We start from the raw sequence: 19,475 nt of genomic DNA on the forward strand, positions 1-19,475 counted from the left end.
GTGCAGACTCATGCCTACAATTGGATTTATTTTCCTCTTTCCCCATTACATCCTTGTCTATTGATAGGGTTGAGATGCCTTTTGAGCTTTTTCAAACATGGTTAGAATTTTTGTCCCCTATTCTGCCACTTCCTTGCAATTGCTTGCATCCCTTTACATTTCACCTATATGCAATTTTCCACTGCCACTAGTGTGCTCCCTGCATCCAGCGAGGTGAATAATTAGGCAAATTGACCACCCACAAAATTGAATGCTATTATCACAAACATTTCGACAAAGTTTGCATTCATTCTCAGCCATTTAGAACCGACATACGAGTAAATAAAAATAAGCATCAGCATCTTCTAGGCAAGAGCTCCTCTAAATAACTTAAGAACTCTTGAATTTTGAGGCAGCTATACAGAAGTGTATAAGTCCTTCCAGTTTTTTAAAACCTTCAAATCATATTTGATTAGAAAAGTATCAGACTCAACAACCTCCAATTCCTTCAGTTACTACATCGATGTGGTGGCAAGACCTTTATTTTGTAAGCTTCCTGTTTGTTTTTCTGCATGGGTTTCTTAAATTCATGTTTGGATAAACCATTATCTTGAAAGGAACCTTGTTTCTATTTTGAATGGTGGAAAAGACAAACCTGCTCAATTTAGAAATGGTATACCTTCTTAGTTTTTAATAGCTTAATCCTTTTAAGCCATCAAATGAACACTATGGAAAAACTGTTTGAATAACAATTTCACTTGTGTATGGGAGAATTTTAGAAGCTAATCTGTACTCAGCTCTGTACAGCACAAAGGTGAAAATATCATGTAATCCTCTCAGTTACATCAAGGTTGATTTAAGGGACAATGAACACAAAGATATGAAAGAAAAAAATATATTTATATAGTGTCTTACAATACTTTAAAAACATCTCAAGGTGCTTCACACAATAAAAAAATTTGGGGAGTAAACTAACATGTAGGCAAACTCAGCAGTCATTCCGCTATCCTGAGGTGAATAACTAGCTAATAGTTTTTTTTGGTGGTACTGGTGAAGGAGGAATATTGGCTAGCACACAGAGAACTCCCCATTTTTCAATGAATAATGCCATGGCATTTTGGACACCTATGTGAACAGAGAACCTCAGTTTCAGACTAAGACTTTTTCTGAAGGACAGACCTACAGGCTGGCAGACAGTGTGACTCTGATATGCCGTGAAGGCACCTTGCACATGCCCTAGATATACAGCTACAGCGATACTACTACAGCAATGCTGGTATGCTCATTGATATGTTGGTTTTATGGGTCCAATGTAAATATGGTATGTCTTTTTACTTAAAAGATGGAATACTTCAACTCAAGATAGACTCAGTTTTTTTTTTAATAGACTTGATTTTGTTAGAGTACTATTCATCTTTACAAAAAGAAAATTCAAACTTAGCTTCAGGTAGATAGTAGCTACACAATAGAAATGGAACCAACACCTGTACATGTAATGAGACTCAGAGCTGAAAAGATGCATAGATCAAAAGACTTGGTTGTTAAATATGCTGGAAACGTGTGCCTGCATGATTATATCTCCTTGCGAAACAAACTCTACATAACTTGCAATGCCACCGATACTGTTCTTACCTTCCTCGTTAGTAAACTTTTGCGTCTCATCCCAAAAGATTCCAGTTGCAAACGTCCTCTTAGTGCCAATTCAATCAGCATGCATCCACGCAACCCAGATGAGATGCAATCATTCCAAAATGACGTGTAACCCTGTTGCACATGGAAAAATCTTAAAGTTAGCTTTCTGTTAAGAAACTTAGTGTATATATATGCATATTCCACAGCAATGTATATTGTTCCATATATCCACAAACTTGAAGGAGAAAAAAAGTCAGTTTTGAGGCTTTTAAACTTTAAACATGTATCCTCCAGCTCTGCAGTCACAATCCAAGTAAAACGGGTAGCTTACACCTAAATTCTTTATGCCCCTCGGCATTTTAAAAATCTGGATCATACATCTCCTCATTGTTCTTTTCTCCAATGCAAACAAGTTCAGATCTGAAAATTTCTCCATGCTAAATGAGAGCTCTATTTTTTGAAGGCATTTGATCAATAAACCCATTCATTTGTGACTACCAAAATTTGCTTCTACCTGCACTCAAAATGACCCCTCCTTCACTGTGCACACATTTCATGTATATTGGAACAGGAGACATTACCATTTATCTATCTATTTATGTTGAAGTCCATCTGCAATTCGTTGGGTCATCTGCATAATAAGTTCAGAGCTCTTCAATGTCATTTATCCTGACCATGCAATGTGGTATCAGCAAATTTTATATTACAAGTACTAATTATGAATAGCATGAACAGCATGGGACCCAGGACAGATCTTTGCCAAACTAAACTCAATCACTTTTGTTTTGCAGTCATTAAGTGTGTACTTTTTCACAGCTGCATAGATTTCATGCAATTGGGAAGGCCCCTTATAAAATGTGAATAATCATGCCTGTGCCAGCAATTTTGAACTGATGCAGCAGGATTTCAGATAAAAGTAGTAAGAGTTCAACTTCAGCTGGATTTGGATTCTGTTAAGTCTGTGTGTTATAGTGAGAATTACTACACAGACCACAAGAGTAAATTCAACAGGTCTTTACTGGTTGGAGGTCGGACTATACTGAATACAATATTATTACACTGTGCTTATATACCGGTGTGGTCACCACCGGTATTATGTATACAGCAGCCAAAGAAAAGTAGTACCTTTCTTAAGGTGGACCAGGCTTAAGTTCTCTTAAGGTGGAACAGGTTACATACACCACAATCCTCCCTTTTTAGCTTAACAGTCATATCCCCAAATAAACATAACATATATATATATATAACTTCAGGTATAACAGTTCAAAGGTTCAGTCTCTCAGGAGGCTTTCTGACTCGGCTTGGATAACGCCTTTCAGTGGTCTCTGATTCTTGTTGTTGAGGTGCCTCCTCTAGTTGGTTGCCAATGTATTGGGTGTCATCATCATCAAATACATTCTCGGCCGAGGTAGATGCTTCAGGTTCATGAACGTCTTCCACAGCTGTCTCTGTCACAACCATGGGTTCGACCCTTGCTCTCGACTCTACCAGTTGATCCGCATGACGCCTTATCACATTATGACCAATATCTACGGTGTACATCAGAGGTCCTTGTCTGGCCCGGATTGTTCCGGACTGCCATTTGTCGTTTCCATAGCCCCTTGCCATCACTGGTTGTCCTATGTCGAAAGTTCGAGTGGTCTTGCTGTTAATATGCCGAAACTGTTTGTTTTCCACTTCCCTCCGCACATTTGGTTTTAACAAGTCCAACTTGGACCGCAACCTCCTGTTATAAAACATCATAGCAGGACTTTGGTTAGTCACGGCATGATCGGCGTTTCTATATGACATCAGGAACTTATCGACCTTGTGTTGCAGCGGAATCTGATCATCATTCATGGCCTTAATAGCCTTTTTGAATGTCTGGACAAATCTTTCAGCCAACCCGTTTGTCGCCGGATGATATGGGGCAGAGGTATAATGTTTAACTCCATTCTTCTTTAAGAATTGTTGGAATTCTTCCAATACAAACTGTGGTCCGTTGTCCGAACAGATCTGTTCTGGCAATCCGTTTCTTGCGAATATTGTTCTTAACACCGCAATTGTCTTTTCTGGAGTAGTGGTATTCATCTTGATGACTTCTGGCCATTTGGAATGTGCGTCCACCGCGATTAGGAACATGGAGTCCATGAATGGACCAGCAAAGTCAATGTGTACGCGTTGCCATGGGGCTGAAGGCCATTCCCATGGGTGTAGCGGTGCTATCGGAGGTGCATTTTGCACTTTTTGACACCCAGCGCAGCTTTTCGTTAACTCCTCAATCTGTTGGTCAATACCCGGCCACCATACGTAAGCCCTAGCAAGACTTTTCATTTTAACTCCCCCCAGATGACCTTCATGTAGTTCTTTTAAAACTCTTTCCCTTAACTTGGGAGGAATAATCACTCTTGTCCCGTACATCAAAGTACCATGGCAGACGGACAGCTGGTCTCGCCTTGCCGAGAATGCCGGTAACAGAGGATCACCCCGTGTTGGCCATCCTTTCACTGTCACCTCGTAGACTCTGGACAGTGTCGGGTCGTTCCTGGTTTCTCTTTCAATACTTGCGTTGGTGACAGGTAAACACTCGATAATGGTCGAATGAAATAACTCAACAGGGTCAACTTCCGTCGTGTCTTCATCTTCAGGTAGTGGCAGGCGCGACAGGCCATCAGCATTGCCATGCTGTTTCGTACCTTTGAATTCTATCTGATATTGATGTGCCCCTAAGAAAAGAGACCATCTCTGGAGACGCTGTGCTGTCATCACCGAAACACCCTTCTTAGGGTTAAAAATGGACACCAACGGTTGATGGTCCGTCAGAAGTGTGAATTTTTGGCCCTGTAGGTAATGATTAAACTTCTTCACTCCCCATACAAGGCTAAGGGCCTCCCTATCGATCTGCGCATAGTTGCGCTCAGCGGAGGTCAATGATCTGGATGCAAACGCGACTGGCCTTTCCGTGCCATTTGGCAATTTATGTGAGAGTACTGCCCCAATACCATATGGAGAAGCATCACAAGCCAACCGAATAGGCAGTGTCGGGTTGAAGTGAGCCAACACTTCCTCTGAGGTGATCAATTCTTTGCTTTTGCGAAATGCCTTCTTACAGTTTTCGCCCCAGTCCCATGGTACCCCTTTCTGTAAAAGAGCGTTCAACGGATGCAGCACCGTGGATAGATTTGGCAGAAATTTATGGTAGTAGTTAATTAATCCTAGAAACGACCTCAACTGAGAGACATTCTCCGGAGCGGGAGCCTTTACAACTGCCGCTATCTTGTCAGGAGACTTATGAAGCCCCTCCCGGTCAATGACATGACCACAGTACGAGATCCGCTTCTGGAAGAACTCACATTTCTGCCGATTTACCCTAAGTCCATACTTTTTCAGTCTGTTGAGCACCAGTTCCAAGTTAGCGAGATGCTGTTCATCACCATCACCTGTGATCAGAATGTCGTCCAGGTAACATTGTGTGCCTGGAATTCCCTGTAATACCTGCTCCATGGCCCTCTGCCAAATTGCTGGAGCCGATGCCACACCAAAAACCAGCCTATTGTACTGGTACAACCCTCGATGTGTGTTGATCGTGAGGTATTGGCGTGACTCTTCTTCAACCTCCATCTGCAAGTACGCCTGCGCCAGGTCTATCTTGGTGAAGTGCTTCCCGCCAGACAGTGAAGCGAAAATATCCTCAATCCGTGGAAGCGGATACTGCACCGTGTGAAGCACCGGATTAACGGTGATCTTGAAATCTCCACAGATGCGAACCTTCCCTGGATCTCCTGGCTTATTGTTCGCAGGACGTTTCATAACGGGAACAATGGGCAGAGCCCACTCACTCCAATCTACTTTAGACAGTACCCCTGAACGTTCTAGTGCTTCCAGCTCCGCTTCAACCGCAGGTCGTATTGCATAGGGTACCGGTCTGGCTTTAAAAAATTTTGGTTGTGCATGTTCATCAATCTTGATGTTTGCCGTAATTCCTCTCAGTGTTCCCAGTCCCGGCTGGAACACCTCTTTAGCCTCATCCAATATTCTGGACAATCGTTTAGGTTTGACAGCTGTTTCCCCGGAATCTACCGTTAGTGCTTTCAAGGAGTGCCAGTCCATATTCATTTTCCTAATCCACTCCCGTCCTAGTAGTGGTGGACCTCCTTCAGGTAGCACATATAAGTCCATTACTTGGCTTCCTTCGCCCTTGTGGACCACTTCTACCTCTATTTTTCCGATGGGGTACACTCTTTGCCCCGTGTACGTTTTCAATATAATCTCCGTATCCTGTAAGGGAATATGTTGGAATAACCTTCTGTAATCTTTCTTATTCATGACCGTCAATGCCGATCCAGTGTCCAATTCCATTTTTACTTGGACTCCTGCTGTCTTAAGAGTGACCCAAATTGTCTGGAGGTCTGTATCCTTACCAACGTTGTGTATTCTTAAGCTATCCAGTTCATTACTGCTAGCGTCTGAATCTGACTTCTGTTCAGTCAAACTGTTCTTTGTCACCTTGTGTACCTTTGCATATTTTCCTTGCAGTGACTTATTATTGCTGGTCTTCTTTCCTGACCGGCATACTTTAGCTATGTGGCCAAACCTGCCACATGTTCTGCATTCTTGGTTTTTAAACCAACACTGGTTCTGATCGTGCGTTGTCTTTCCACAACGATAACATTTGACAGAACTCAAACCCAATTTGTTTGTACCGAGTTCCGGTGGCCGTAGCTGCATTACTGCCGTGCCTCTCGCTGCGGCCTCGTGTGCTGCTGCCATAGTGACCGCCTTCTCGAGAGACAGCTCATTCTCTTCGAGCAGTCGCCTTTGTGTATCGTTTAAATAAACCACACACAAATCTATCTCGAAGTGCCTCTGTCAGTCCCGTTCCAAACTGACAATATTTTGCTAGCTTACGTAATTCCATCAAATATTCAGCATTGCTTTCATTTTGCCGCTGTCTTCTATCGTAAAATTTAAATCGTTCCGCTAGCATCAGTGGCGTGGGGCTAAGATGATTTTTTAGGACAGTAACAATCTGTTCGAACGTCTTATCCGCCGGTTCATCTGGTGATAACAGGTGTTTCAATTGCCCGTATGTCTTCGCACCCATTAAGTTTAGTAATGTTAGTGCTTTATCTGTCTCAGGAATTTTATTTGCCTTACAATAGTTTTGTATGCGTTCTACATACATAGCCCAGTCTTCTATATCACTGTCGAAGGCATTAATGTTCCCATGTTTAGGCATCGTAGCAATTTATCGTATTTTTAATGTTATCTAAGATGGCGGCTTCCCGCTCTTGCCGTCGTCCTCCGCCCACAAAATGGCGGTTTTCCCGCGCTTGGCGGTCTTCACCCGTCCCCCGACGCTGTCTCCGCTTCACCGCGGCTCTCGCGCCTTCAGTTTCCCCAGACGCTGCGCCTTTAGCCCGAATGCGGCCCTTATCTCCGGTCGCGATCGATGTCCCGCACTGCGCCTCTCGCTCGAAAGCGGCCCGGCCCTTATCTCTGGTCGCGATCGACCTCACCGCCCTTATTCCTCCGTCTTCCCAGCCCCGTCTGTACAGCCAACGCGGTTGACTTTCTGTCGCGTCGCTGCCCGGCTTACCCACCACGAGGTAGTAGAAGAAGCTGACAGTCGCTGATGGAGGCTTCGAGGTCAGGATGTCTTCTGCACTCCGGTTGCTCGATGCCTGCCGCTCGACGTGTCTTCCCGTAGGTGATGAGGGTGGAAACCTCTCTTCGACGTCCTGTCTGTGGACGAAGTCGCCGTGGAAATTACTGCAGCAGGGTAAGAATCGGACTCGTCGCCACTGTTAAGTCTGTGTGTTATAGTGAGAATTACCATACAGACCACAAGAGTGAATTCAACAGGTCTTTACTGGTTGGAGGTCGGACTATACTGAATACAATATTATTACACTGTGCTTATATACCGGTGTGGTCACCACCGGTATTACGTATACAGCAGCCAAAGAAAAGTAGTACCTTTCTTAAGGTGGACCAGGCTTAAGTTCTCTTAAGGTGGAACAGGTTACATACACCACAGATTCCATTTCTAAATGGTGTAGACACTCAGCCAAAAATGAATTACTGAGCTAAATAATTAAAATCCATAAAAATAACAGGCTGATTAAAGAACTCGACAATGAGTTTTAGGTACATTCTCCTGGGCTCCTCTCCTCAACAAGGCTGCTAGACTTCGCTCTCTCCAATGTTGCCAGTTCCCAGCAACTACCATTACTGCCAGACTCTGGCATTTTGGGGAGAGGTGGGAAATTTAACGGACATCACTTTACCTGACAGTTTTGACAGTCGCAAAGGTAAACTGGATCAGCGGGCGTCAAACCTTTCTATTGGGGAGGGCAATTTTCTGGCAATATTGACACATTCCTGGGGCAGGGGCTCTTAAATTTTGAAAGACTGTTTTAGCTAACTAAAGGAACAGTGCTATTAATTCAAAAAGCTCTTTTTATTACTACACAATGATAGAAACAATGGGGGTAATTTTAACCTAAAATGGGTGAGTTTGAGTTATGTGGGAAGTTAAAAAATTTTAAATTTCAAATCCGAACCCAACTTGCCTCAAACCTGCCCATTTCCGGTTTTAGTGGAGGCAGGACAGGCAACCAACCTGCTCTCAGGAGACGGGTCCCTCATTTAAATATTTTAATTAAGCTGCATGCCTAAGATTTTATCTCTGTTCCCAGTTTAACGCTGGCCGACCGGGCCTCGGGAAACCCGGCAGCCGAAGGGACGTGAGGACTGCTGGATGGAACAGGCAAGTATCTTTCCAGCACTGTTTGTGGGCCAGGTGTAGCAGGAGTTCATCCCCCCCACCCACCCGGCCCACAAGCTACCCAGTTAATCTCCCTGGCAATCAGAAGAACATAAGCAATAGGAGCAGGAGTAGGCCATTTGGCCCTTCGAACCTGCTCCGTCATTCAATAAGATCATGGCTGATCTTCTACCTCATCTCCACTTTCCTGCACTATCCCCATATCCCTTGATTCCCGATCTCTGTCTTGAATATACTCAACGACTGAGCCTCACAGCCCTCTGGGGTAGAGAATTCCAAAGATTCACCACCCTCTGACTGAAGAAATTTCTCCTCATCTCAGTCCTAAATGGCTGACCCCTTATTCTGAGACTGTGACCCCTGGTTCTAGACTCCCCAGCCAGGGGAAACATCCTCCCTGCATCTACCCTGTCAAGCCCTGTAAGAATTTTGTATGTTTCAATGAGATCACCTCTTATTCTTCTAAACTCTAGAGAATATAGGCCTAGTCTACTCAATCTGTCCTCATAGGACAATCCCCCCCCCCCATCCCAGGAATCAGTCTGGTAAACCTTAGTTGCACTCCCTCTATGGCAAGTATATCCTTCCTTAGGTAAGGAGACCAAAACTGTACACAGTACTCCAGGTGTGGTTTCACCAGGGCCCTATGTAATTGCAGTAAGATGTCTTTACTCTTATACTCAAATCCTCTTGTAATAAAGGCCAACATACCATTTGTTTTCCTAATTGCTTGCTGTACCTGCATGTTAACTTTCAGTGATTCGTGTACAAGGACACCCAGGTCCCTCTGAACACCAACATTTCCCAATCTCTCACCAATTAAAAAATACTCTGCTTTTCTATTTTTTCTACCAAAGTGGATAACTTCACATTCTCCACATTATATTCCATTTGCCATGTTCTTGCTCACTCACTTTGCCTGTCTATATCCCCTTGAAGCCTCCTTGCATCCTCCTCACAACTTACATTCTCACCTAGCTTTGTATCATCAGCAAACTTGGATATACTACATTTGGTCCCCTCATCCAAATCATTGATGTAGATTGTGAATAGCTGAGGCCCAAGCACTGATCCTTGCAGTACCCCACTAGTTACAGCCTGCCAACCCGAAAATGACCTGTTTATTCCTACTCTCTGTTTTCTGTCCATTAACCAATCCTCAATCCATGCTGGTATATTACCCCCAATCCAATGAGCCCTAATTTTGTTTAATAATCTCTTGTGTGGCACCTTATCGAATGCCTTCTGAAAATCCCCTCATCTATGCTGCTAGTTACAACCTCAAAAAATTCTCTCAGATTTATCAAACACAATTTCCCTTTCATAAATCCAAGACAGTGATCAGGAGCGGGATCCCAGGCGGATTATCACCATCCCTACTGTAAGATCTTAATGATCTCTGAGTTCTTGGACAAGACACCAATAGGCAGCAGCCAGTATGTTTGAGCAATAGATCAAGATTTATTAAGCATACAGCATAATATACTTAATATTAGGCATACAGCATAATATACTTAATATTAGGCGATAGTTTTAACGAGTAGCTCGCAACCCTTGGTCTCTGGAACCTCTCGGACACAGATGACGTCGTCTTAAGTCTGTTCCTTTGTTCTCGCAGTACGTCTGTGTAAAATAGTTCTTTGGGTATCGAGATTTTAACCTTTTTTTTAATCAAAAGTTGGTTGGCCAATGTCCATATATGGTCTTTAACAAAATCTCCTTTTATAATTGGTTCCAATGGTCAAAATACCATTGTCACTCAGACTAAGGTAGCATCCCGCCTTTCCAGTATTTTTCCACCAACTTTGCCATGTTCAGTGTTATCTTGTTTATAGTTTTTCACCCCATTGGAATTTACTTTATCTCTTTCATTTCTAGCTTCCCTGGTACAAGGCCTTTATACCAAGGGCCCTTTTCATTCTGCTGTCTCACTTGTCTTGAGGTATCCAGACTATCTCACTTTAATCTACCATATAAATACTTTATCTCCATGATCTCTCTCATTTTATGTCCTTATACTAATTATTTTTTTAAATATCAGTGCAATTAGTTTTGTTAAGCGAAATCTAAGTTCTACTTAGCATCATAGTATGTTATTTAATGATTTGACCTTCACTAGCTGCCTGTGACTGTTTGTTATCAAAACTTAGTCAAAACTGCTTTTGACCGTCTTTTGCAGCTGCATTTTGAACAAGTCTTAGCTTTTTAGTTACCCAGGAGTAATTATGGGTACAGGAAACTTTGTGATATCCGGCATCGACGGGACCGGCGTGTTGCCGATCTATCAAAATTGCCAGACATACAAAGTTAATGTTGAAGCATACGGAGGTTTTCATCTCCGTATCTGACAACAAACACTGTTGCTTAGCAACAGCTTCTAAAGAGTCGGCTGCAGCTACAAGCGTCTGTAGCTGAAGCTGTTGCTATAGCTACAGACCTTGCAGTGGCTGACTGGGGAAAAAAAAGAACGAGATCCAAAAAAACTTACAGAAAACGGCTCCTGATTTTTGCCGTAAGATCGAGTATTCCGGACATACAACCTCCGGATAAACCAAAGTTTCCTGTAATATTATTTGTTCAATGGCTACACTTGAATTTATACATATATGATTCTCGTCTACAAAATATCTCTAAATATCAGCCTTGCGTACACTACTCCCCAACCCTGTGAGTGTAAAAAGAGAGAAAGAATTGCATTTATATAGCGCCTCGCACAACCTCAGGATGTCCCAGAGCGCTTTACAGCCAATAAAGTACTTTTGAAGTGTAGTCACTGTTGTAATGTGGGAAACGCGGCAGCCAATTTGCGCACAGCAAGCTCCCACAAACAGCAATGTGATAATGAACCGGATACTCTTTTTTTTAAAGTGATGTTGACCAGGACACCGGGGACAACTCCCCTGCTCTTCTTTGAAAGAGTGCCGTGGGGTCTTTTACATCCACCCAAAAGGGCAAACACGGCTTCGGTTTAACATCTCAACTGAAAGACGGCACCTCCGACATCGGAGCACCCCCTTCAGTACCGCACTGGAGTGTCAACCTAGATTTTTGTGCTCAAAGTCTCTGGAGTGGGACTATGAACCCACAACCTTCTGATTCAGAGTCGAGGGTGCTACCCACTGAGCCACGGCTGACTAAGGCCAATTGTACCCTCCCCACAAGAGCACCAGCTGAGATTGGCTAACTTCAGTATGGACCTGGATTTGGACCTGGGGTCGTCCCGTTGTGCGTCGCTCAACTTAAACTTGCCGAGACACTGAGGAGCTGGGAAAACATTTTAAAAGCCTTTGACAGAAAATACATCTTTCATTCAAATAGGTTTCACCAAACATATTTCTTCTGTTCACCAATTACATATCATTTAACAACTTAATTGGGTCATTTATATGGGACATCACTGGGGTTAAAAAAATACTTTCTTCCTTCCCAAACAAAAAAGATTTGCCAAACACTTCCTTCATGAAGACAGTGACTTCTCTAAAGTGACTTAATCTCTGCAACCATTCATCTCGCTTCACTCCATCTAATCATCCACTCAAAGATACTGCGTGTTTCACTCCGAAGTGAATGTAGCTCACAGTTACTATGAAGATCACTGAAGCATATGCTGTCTGTGTGATAGGTAATTTGGTAGACTTTGCCAGACTCTTCACAAGTCTGCCCTTGAATTGACTTCAGATTAATTAAAAATATCTTTTTGAGAAGAGGGAATACAGGCTGAACTTGATTACAAGGGATTTACTCAAATATTTTATTACTTCAATTTTCTTTTCTGATTGATCTTAATAGGCCGTATTTCAAAGTACTAAAAGATCAAGGGGGAGAAATTCGGTATCATAGAAGCATAGAAGATAGGAGCAGGAGTAGGCCATTCGGCCCCTCGAGCCTGCTCCGCCATTCGATGAGATCATGGCTGATCATCCAAACTCAGTACCCCGTACCTGCCTTCTCCCCATAGCCCTTGATACCTTTAGCTCTAAGAAATATATCTAACTCCTTCTTGAATATATTTAAAGACTTGGCCTCAACCGCCTTCTGTGGTAGAGAATTCCACAGGTTCACCACTCTCTGGGTGAAGAAATTCTTCCTCATCTCTGTCCTAAATGGCTTACCCCTTATCCTTAGACTATGACCCCTGGTTCTGGACTCTCCGACCATCGGGAACATTCTACCTGCATCTAGTTTGTCCAGACCTGTCAGGATTTTATAAGTTTCGATGAGATCCCCTCTCATTCTTCTAAACTCCAGCGAGTATAAGCCCAATCGACCCAATCTCTCCTCATACGTCATTCCTGCCATCCCAGGGATCAGCCTTGTGAATCTTCGCTGAACTCCTTCCATGGCAAGAATATCCTTCCTCAGATAAGGCGACCAAAACTGCACACAGTACTCATTTGGGGCGCTAACTTTTAAAAGTTGAAAAAATTAGCGCCAGGCGCTAAATTAAACGCTTCACTTCCTTCCTGGAGCGCAACAGGCAACGGGTGGGGCAGGAGGTGAGCAGGCAGGGCAGGTGGTGAGCAGGCAGGGCGGGAGGTGAGCAGGTGGGAGGTGAGCAGGCGGAACCATTCTAGAATCTATGGAATTTTGGAAAATGACAACCAATGCATCCACTATCTCTATAGCCAACTCTTTCAAAACCTTAGGATGTAGGCCATCAGGTCCAGGGGATTTATCAGCTTTCAGTCCCATTAATTTCTCCAGTACTCCTTTTTTACTAATACTAATTTCTTTCAGATCCTCATTCTCACTAGTAGTTGGTTGTCCACTATTTCCGGGAAGTTTTTTGCGTCTTCTTCCGTGAAGACAGACACAAAGGGAGGAATTTCACCAGCCCTGAGGAGGTGGGTTTGGAGGCGGGACTGCCAGGAGAATGGCAGAAACTGGGAGCAGGTACTGACCCCGCTCCCAACCCGCCTCCGTGCCATCTTCCCAGGAGGCGGGACCCCGAGTCGTGCAGGGACCAGTCTCTTCAAGGCGGGAAGGGAATTAGAGCCAATTAACTGCCTGTTAACAGGCAGTTTTGAGGCTTTTCCCCATTTTACCCCTGCAATTGCGGGCCTCCCGACAGCTGCGAACCTCGCCAGGGTCAGCGAGGTGAGCAGTGGGTCTGCGGGGGTGAGAGCTATCGAAATGTCAGCTGTAGAGTTGAGTGATGGGTGCTGTAGTGTATGTACCCGTCTACCTTTAAGGGAACTATTGAATGTAACCGTTCACCTTTAAGAGAACTACTTTAGGTGTGGCACTATTTGTTTGGCTTCTGTATACTTGTGGTAAACCACTGTAGTTCACTGTGTTCACTGTTGTTGTTGTTGTTGTTGTCGTTCACTCTTGTTTCACTGTTGTGCCTGACTATGCCTCAGCTGACTCCGCCCCTGGGCTACCGAGTATAAGAGCGGCCGCATGGCAGCTCCTGGCATTCGGTCGTCCACTAGAGGCATAGTCCTGATCTGTCTGAAGTGCAATTCAGTAGTTAATAAAAGCCTGTTGTTCTGAACTCTGCCTAGCCTTTTATTAGAATTGATAGCGCATCAATACTGTAATACCGATAGTGACCACACCAGTATATAAGTGTTGTGGCAGGATTGCTGGAGCAGATTCGCCCGGACCTTCGAATAGTAAAGACCTGTTTGTTTGTTACTTCTGAAGTCTGTGTATTTATTAACTGCACAACCCACAGACTTTACAGTGGCGACGAGTCCGATCGTACCCTGCGGCAAGACTACCAAAGCAAGAAGAGCGTCGAAGAGAGGCAACCGCCCTCGTCGTGCTGCTGGAAGAAAACACGAGGCTGCAGCAGGAGAAAGGTGGAAGACTTTAGCAACAAAAGCTTCCATTAGCAACAGGCACTGACTACCCTTCTACCACGGTGTGGAGTGAGCCGATCAGCAGGGAACAAGGCGGCCGAAGAGACTGTGAGTAGGGGAAGGTGTAGAAGTATCCGGAGGATAAGGGCAGAGCACTCGACCTCGGTCGAGGGGGAGCTGTGCCGGCCAAAAGTCGGGTCCAACGGCGTCGGGTGACAGCCGGACCGCGATCGGCGGGAAAAATCCGGGCAGCGACCGCAGCCACGAAGCGCTGAGCCTGCGAGTAGGCGCGGGAGGAGAAACCCAGCCGCAGCCGGGGAGGGAAACACCGGTCTGCGAGAGGGCTGGGGAGGCGAACGGGAACCGTGCGGGTGAGAGCCGGGTGCGGAGAGAGAGACTGCGAGGAGCCAGTCCAGCGGCTGAGCTGTTCTCCACCAACGGGGTACTCAGAGCCGGCAAAACCGAACGTGCGGGAGTGGGTGAGAGACACAGCCGAAAACGGGGTGAGAGACTGCGCGAGAGCCAGTCCAGCGGCTGAACTGTTCTCCACCAACGGGGTACCCAGGGCCAGTAGCACCGAACGTGCGGGTGAGAGAGCGACAGAGCCGGGTACGGAGAGAGAGACTGCGCGAGAGCCAGTCCAGCGGCTGAACTGTCCTCCGTTAACGGGGTGTACCCAGCGCCGGTAGAGCCGTGCGGGCGGGAGGAAAAGACATAGCCGAGTAAGGGGAGCTGTGCGGAAGCCAGCCAGCGGCTGAACCTGTCCACTGTGGGGGAAGCGTACCCCTTCCACCGGGAAGAAACGCGGGAAGCCGCCATTAGGCGAAGAAGACGCCAGAAGCGGGAAACCGCCATTGAAGTGGGCGGGGCGAGAAAGGAAGAGCGGGAAACCGCCATTTTCGCGGGGAAACCGCCATCTTGATTGACATACCGCCATTGAAGTGGGCGGGGAGAGAAGGAAAGAGCGGGAAACCGCCGATTTCGCGGGAAAACCGCCATCTTAGAAACAAACAAATAAATAAGAATACTTAAAGAAATACTGGTGCTGCTCCCAAGGGAAGAAAAATGCCTAAGCGAGGGAATATTAACGACTTTAATTCTGAAATAGAAGACTGGGCCACGTACGTGGAACGCATAGAGATCTATTGCGAAGCCAGCAAAATAGAGGAAGACGACAAGGCGATAACATTGTTAAACTCGATGGGCGCAAAGACATACGGGCTCTTGAAGGATTCACTAGCACCAGCTAAACCGGCGGATCAGTCTTTCGAAGAGATTGTGGTTGTTCTGAAGGACCACTTGAACCCCACACCGTTGATGTTGGCTGAACGATTCAAATTCTATGCAAGAACGCAACGGAAAGACGAAAACAACGCAGAATACTTGGTCGAACTGCGTAGGCTAGCGAAATACTGCCAGTTCGGAGGGAATCTGACAGAGGCACTGCGAGACAAGTTCGTAGGCGGATTGTCCAAGGAAGGGACGCAAAAGCGCCTACTAGAAGAGAACGACCTTACACTTGACAGGGCAGTCCTTATAGCCGCATCACACGAAGCCGCAGCGAAAGGAACGGCGGAAATGCAACTAAAGGCGGCGGCGCTCGGGGTGGACCAAATTACCTCGAGTACAACAAAATGCTATCGTTGTGGGAAGACAACACATGACCAGAATCAATGCTGGTTTAAGAACCAAGAATGTAGGAAATGTGGCAAACTGGGTCACATCGCTAAGGTATGCCGGTCAGGGAAGAAGACCAACAACCAAAGGAAGCCATCACAAGAAAAGTACAACAAGGTATACAAGGGGGCTGAGAAGAGTTCAGACGAACAGAATCCAGACTCAGATCCAAGCGGCCAGGAGCTGGGTAGTCTGAGTATCCACCATGTGAGTAAGGAAGCTGACCTACAAACTATCTGGGTCATGCTAAAAATAGCTGGAGTCCAAGTGAAAATGGAGTTGGACACTGGATCAGCTGTATCAGTCATAAATCGAGGGGATTACCACCGGCTATTCTCACACATACCCTTAAGAGATACCAAGTTCGTATTGCAGACATACACGGGGCATAAAGTATACCCCATGGGAAAAATAAGAGTCAAGGTGAGAGATAGGGGTAAAGAACACCCAAGAATGAACTTGTATGTACTACATGAGGGAGGACCACCACTTCTAGGACGGGAGTGGATCAAGAAAATAGACATGGAATGGCACTACCTACAAGCAATGACGAGTGAGGACTCGGTGCAGACAAGCAGCTCAGACTCTCAGCCGGAAGACGATAAGTCCAGCCCACGTATGAAAAACAAGGTTAACATGAACTCACTGACTAAGGTTGGAAAAACGAGGGCGTGCATAAAGACAGAGAATTCTGAGCCTGTTCAAGTCACAGACATATGCATTACGGAGGAACACCGAGCTCGAACTCAACGTTATTTCAAAGTACGACAACAATTCGAACAATTAAGTTACCGTCTCGTACAAGAGATGAAAACAATGAAAAAGTTCTATGACACCGAATGGGAGAGTCTGGAAAGACGACAGAACCTGCTGGCTCAAGCAGAGAGCGACCATAGAGCCATCGTGGCCAATTACCGATCACACCTCCCTTATGATGTTCAGGAGTTAGAATATTTGCATGATCTAGAGATACAGCATAAAGGCAAACCACGCTACACTGAGGATTTTGTTCTGCAATTGGAGATGGAGCTAGTGCAGGCAAGGTTAAGAGAAGCTGAATCGCAGTGTGCACTTAAAGAGATGCAGAAAAAAATCTTGGACATGGAAAAGAGAAACGCTTCTTTACCTGATGTGAATAATGTGGCCATGTTGCAAGAGGAGCTTATCACTCAGTTAAATGAAAATAAAGGGAAAATGACTGAGATAGACTGCAAGAATAAAGAAGATTTGATGGCAGTGAGACTTCAAGAGGCAGATAGCATAGCAGCCTTGGCTGAACTCCAACAGGAAATTGCGAAAGAAGCAAATGAAGAGGAATCTTCAGGAAGCCGGGATTTTATTCCAGTTCTTCTCTACGACTCCTTACAAGCAGAGTGTGAGAAGTGGAAAGAACAGTATGAACAGGCCCAGGCTACAATTCTGGAGGGGATTAATTCGGCAACCTCCGAAAAGCTAGTTTCAGTAGAAGCATATGAACAACTAAAGGTTGAACATGAGCAAGAAGTCCAAAGGCTGCAGGAAATTCTTGATGAGCTCAAGGCCAAGACAGACTCATCGGTAGAAGTTCCATCCATAGATGAGAATTTAGCGGTGAAAGACATGGCAGAACATGAAAGACAAGATGTCCAAGAACTCATAAAAATATTGGAGGAAACCCAAGACAAATATGAGGCGGCAATGACCGAGGTTCAACGACTTGAAGAGCAGAGTCAACTGGGAATCCTTTCAGTGGAAGGGAAGGAAACTGTAAGAAACACAGGGACTGTAAGAATGGGCTCTGAACATGAGCTTGGGAGCATCAAGGCGCAACTTCTTCGAGCGCTTGAAACCAAAGTACAAGAGGAAAGGAAGGTGAAAGCATTGGAGGGGAAGGTGGATGAAATGGTGAAGACTCTGATCCACAGAGTCCCCGCGGAAGAGTTAACGGTCAGCCAACTCCTTCACATGCTGAGAGACAAGACTCCACAATGGGAACACGAGCTTCAATCTGCAAAGGGAAGGAATTCGGAGCTCCCAAAAGTTACAGAAGTAACTGAGGTGGCAACACAGATTTTGTGTTACAGTTTACTCTATGAAGAGTTCGATGAATCACGTCAATGTGAACAGAAGAATGTTGAAACAGCTGCTTCAGTAGAAGGATTAAATAGCCTGATACCGCAATCCCCGGTGGAAGGGAAGGTATTGAACTCACAAATGAGGTCAGTAGTGAAGGAATGGCAGACAACCCAGGAAGAGCGGGATGAATATGAATGCATGAAGAAGTCTTTTCAAGAAAGATGTCTAGGGAAGGAACCACCGTCAGCTAACGTCCAGACGGGTGAGGAGGAAGAAGAAGGCTCTCTCGCTGGCCTAACTCAGGACGAACCCGAATATTACCATGACCTGTTGAGTGACACTGAATATTACGAGGATGTGGTCTGCCCAGCTTGTGATGAAAACTCCCAAAGTGCTGAAATCCGGAGGAAGCACTTAAGGTCTAAGGAACATAGAGAGTTGGTGGCGCTACAGCTGGCAGCCGAGAAAGGAGCTCCGAGAGTTTCAAAAAGGCAGAAAAGAAAAAGAAGAAGCAGAAGATAATAACTGTCTAAAATATTAGCACTTCTACCATCTCAGGCGGAACACTACGAAAGGAGCTAAATTAGTTGAAAAACTGGAAAATGTCAAGACAGCCAGTTGGTTGTAAAAGTCCGCACTGCTGGTTCAACAGGACGAAAGTTCAAGCTGTTACGTCAAGAAAAAGGCTATGGAGGAGTCACACTAGCCAGGTGAACCGGCTACACCAAAGAAATGTTGTTCGGAATGAGTCAAGATCAGAGACTGAATCTATGAACTGTTTCCGCAGAGACTGAACCTGTGAACTGTTCCCACCGAGATTATATCTGTAAATTGTTTTATATGACATTGACTCCACCGAGATTATATCTGTAATTTGTTTATAGGAAGTTGAAGATATGGATGTTTAACGGAGACTCTGTAAGTAATAAGCTAAAAAGGGAGGATTGTAGTGTATGTACCCGTCTACCTTTAAGGGAACTATTGAATGTAACCGTTCACCTTTAAGAGAACTACTTTAGGTGTGGCACTATTTGTTTGGCTTCTGTATACTGTAATACCGATAGTGACCACACCAGTATATAAGTGTTGTGGCAGGATTGCTGGAGCAGATTCGCCCGGACCTTCGAATAGTAAAGACCTGTTTGTTTGTTACTTCTGAAGTCTGTGTATTTATTAACTGCACAACCCACAGACTTTACAGGTGCAAGTGTGGACAGGTAAGTATGAGAGGTGAGTGTAAAGTGTTGGAAAAAGTTTCCTTAACTTTGCTTCTTTCTGCAGGCTTCAACCGTTGAGGATCCGGGGGTGCCTCATCTCAACGGCAGAGATGACAGAATGGCTGCTGCACTCTCAGATGCAGCAGCCATCTGCTTTCTGCTGAGAAGAGAGGTCTTGGTGGGCCTTCTCAAAGCTGTCAAATGCTGACAATTCATCTGTCAAAATATTTTTGACAGATGAAGCGTCATACGCTGACATTATCACCAGCTTTCCCTTAATTGGCCGGAGGGTGGGTTTAACAAGGCCAATCAAGGGAAAACAGCGTGGGTTCATCAGAT

The 19,475-nt window shown here is 45.0% G+C and overlaps 1 protein-coding gene across 1 annotated transcript in view; it reads right to left on the bottom strand.

Annotated features, from left to right (window-relative positions):
* Positions 1-19,475, bottom strand: part of golph3a (golgi phosphoprotein 3a) — a 176,930-nt gene that overhangs the window by 72,744 nt on the left and 84,711 nt on the right. Inside the window, 1 exon segment of the mRNA XM_085973688.1 lies at positions 1,612-1,743. Coding sequence (XP_085829814.1) covers positions 1,612-1,743 — 132 coding nt within the window.

This window comes from Somniosus microcephalus, chromosome 2 (assembly GCF_052327205.1).
Source record: "Somniosus microcephalus isolate GS21.2 chromosome 2, FLI_Smic_1.0, whole genome shotgun sequence".
In the NCBI taxonomy this organism is placed as follows: Eukaryota; Metazoa; Chordata; class Chondrichthyes; order Squaliformes; family Somniosidae; genus Somniosus; species Somniosus microcephalus.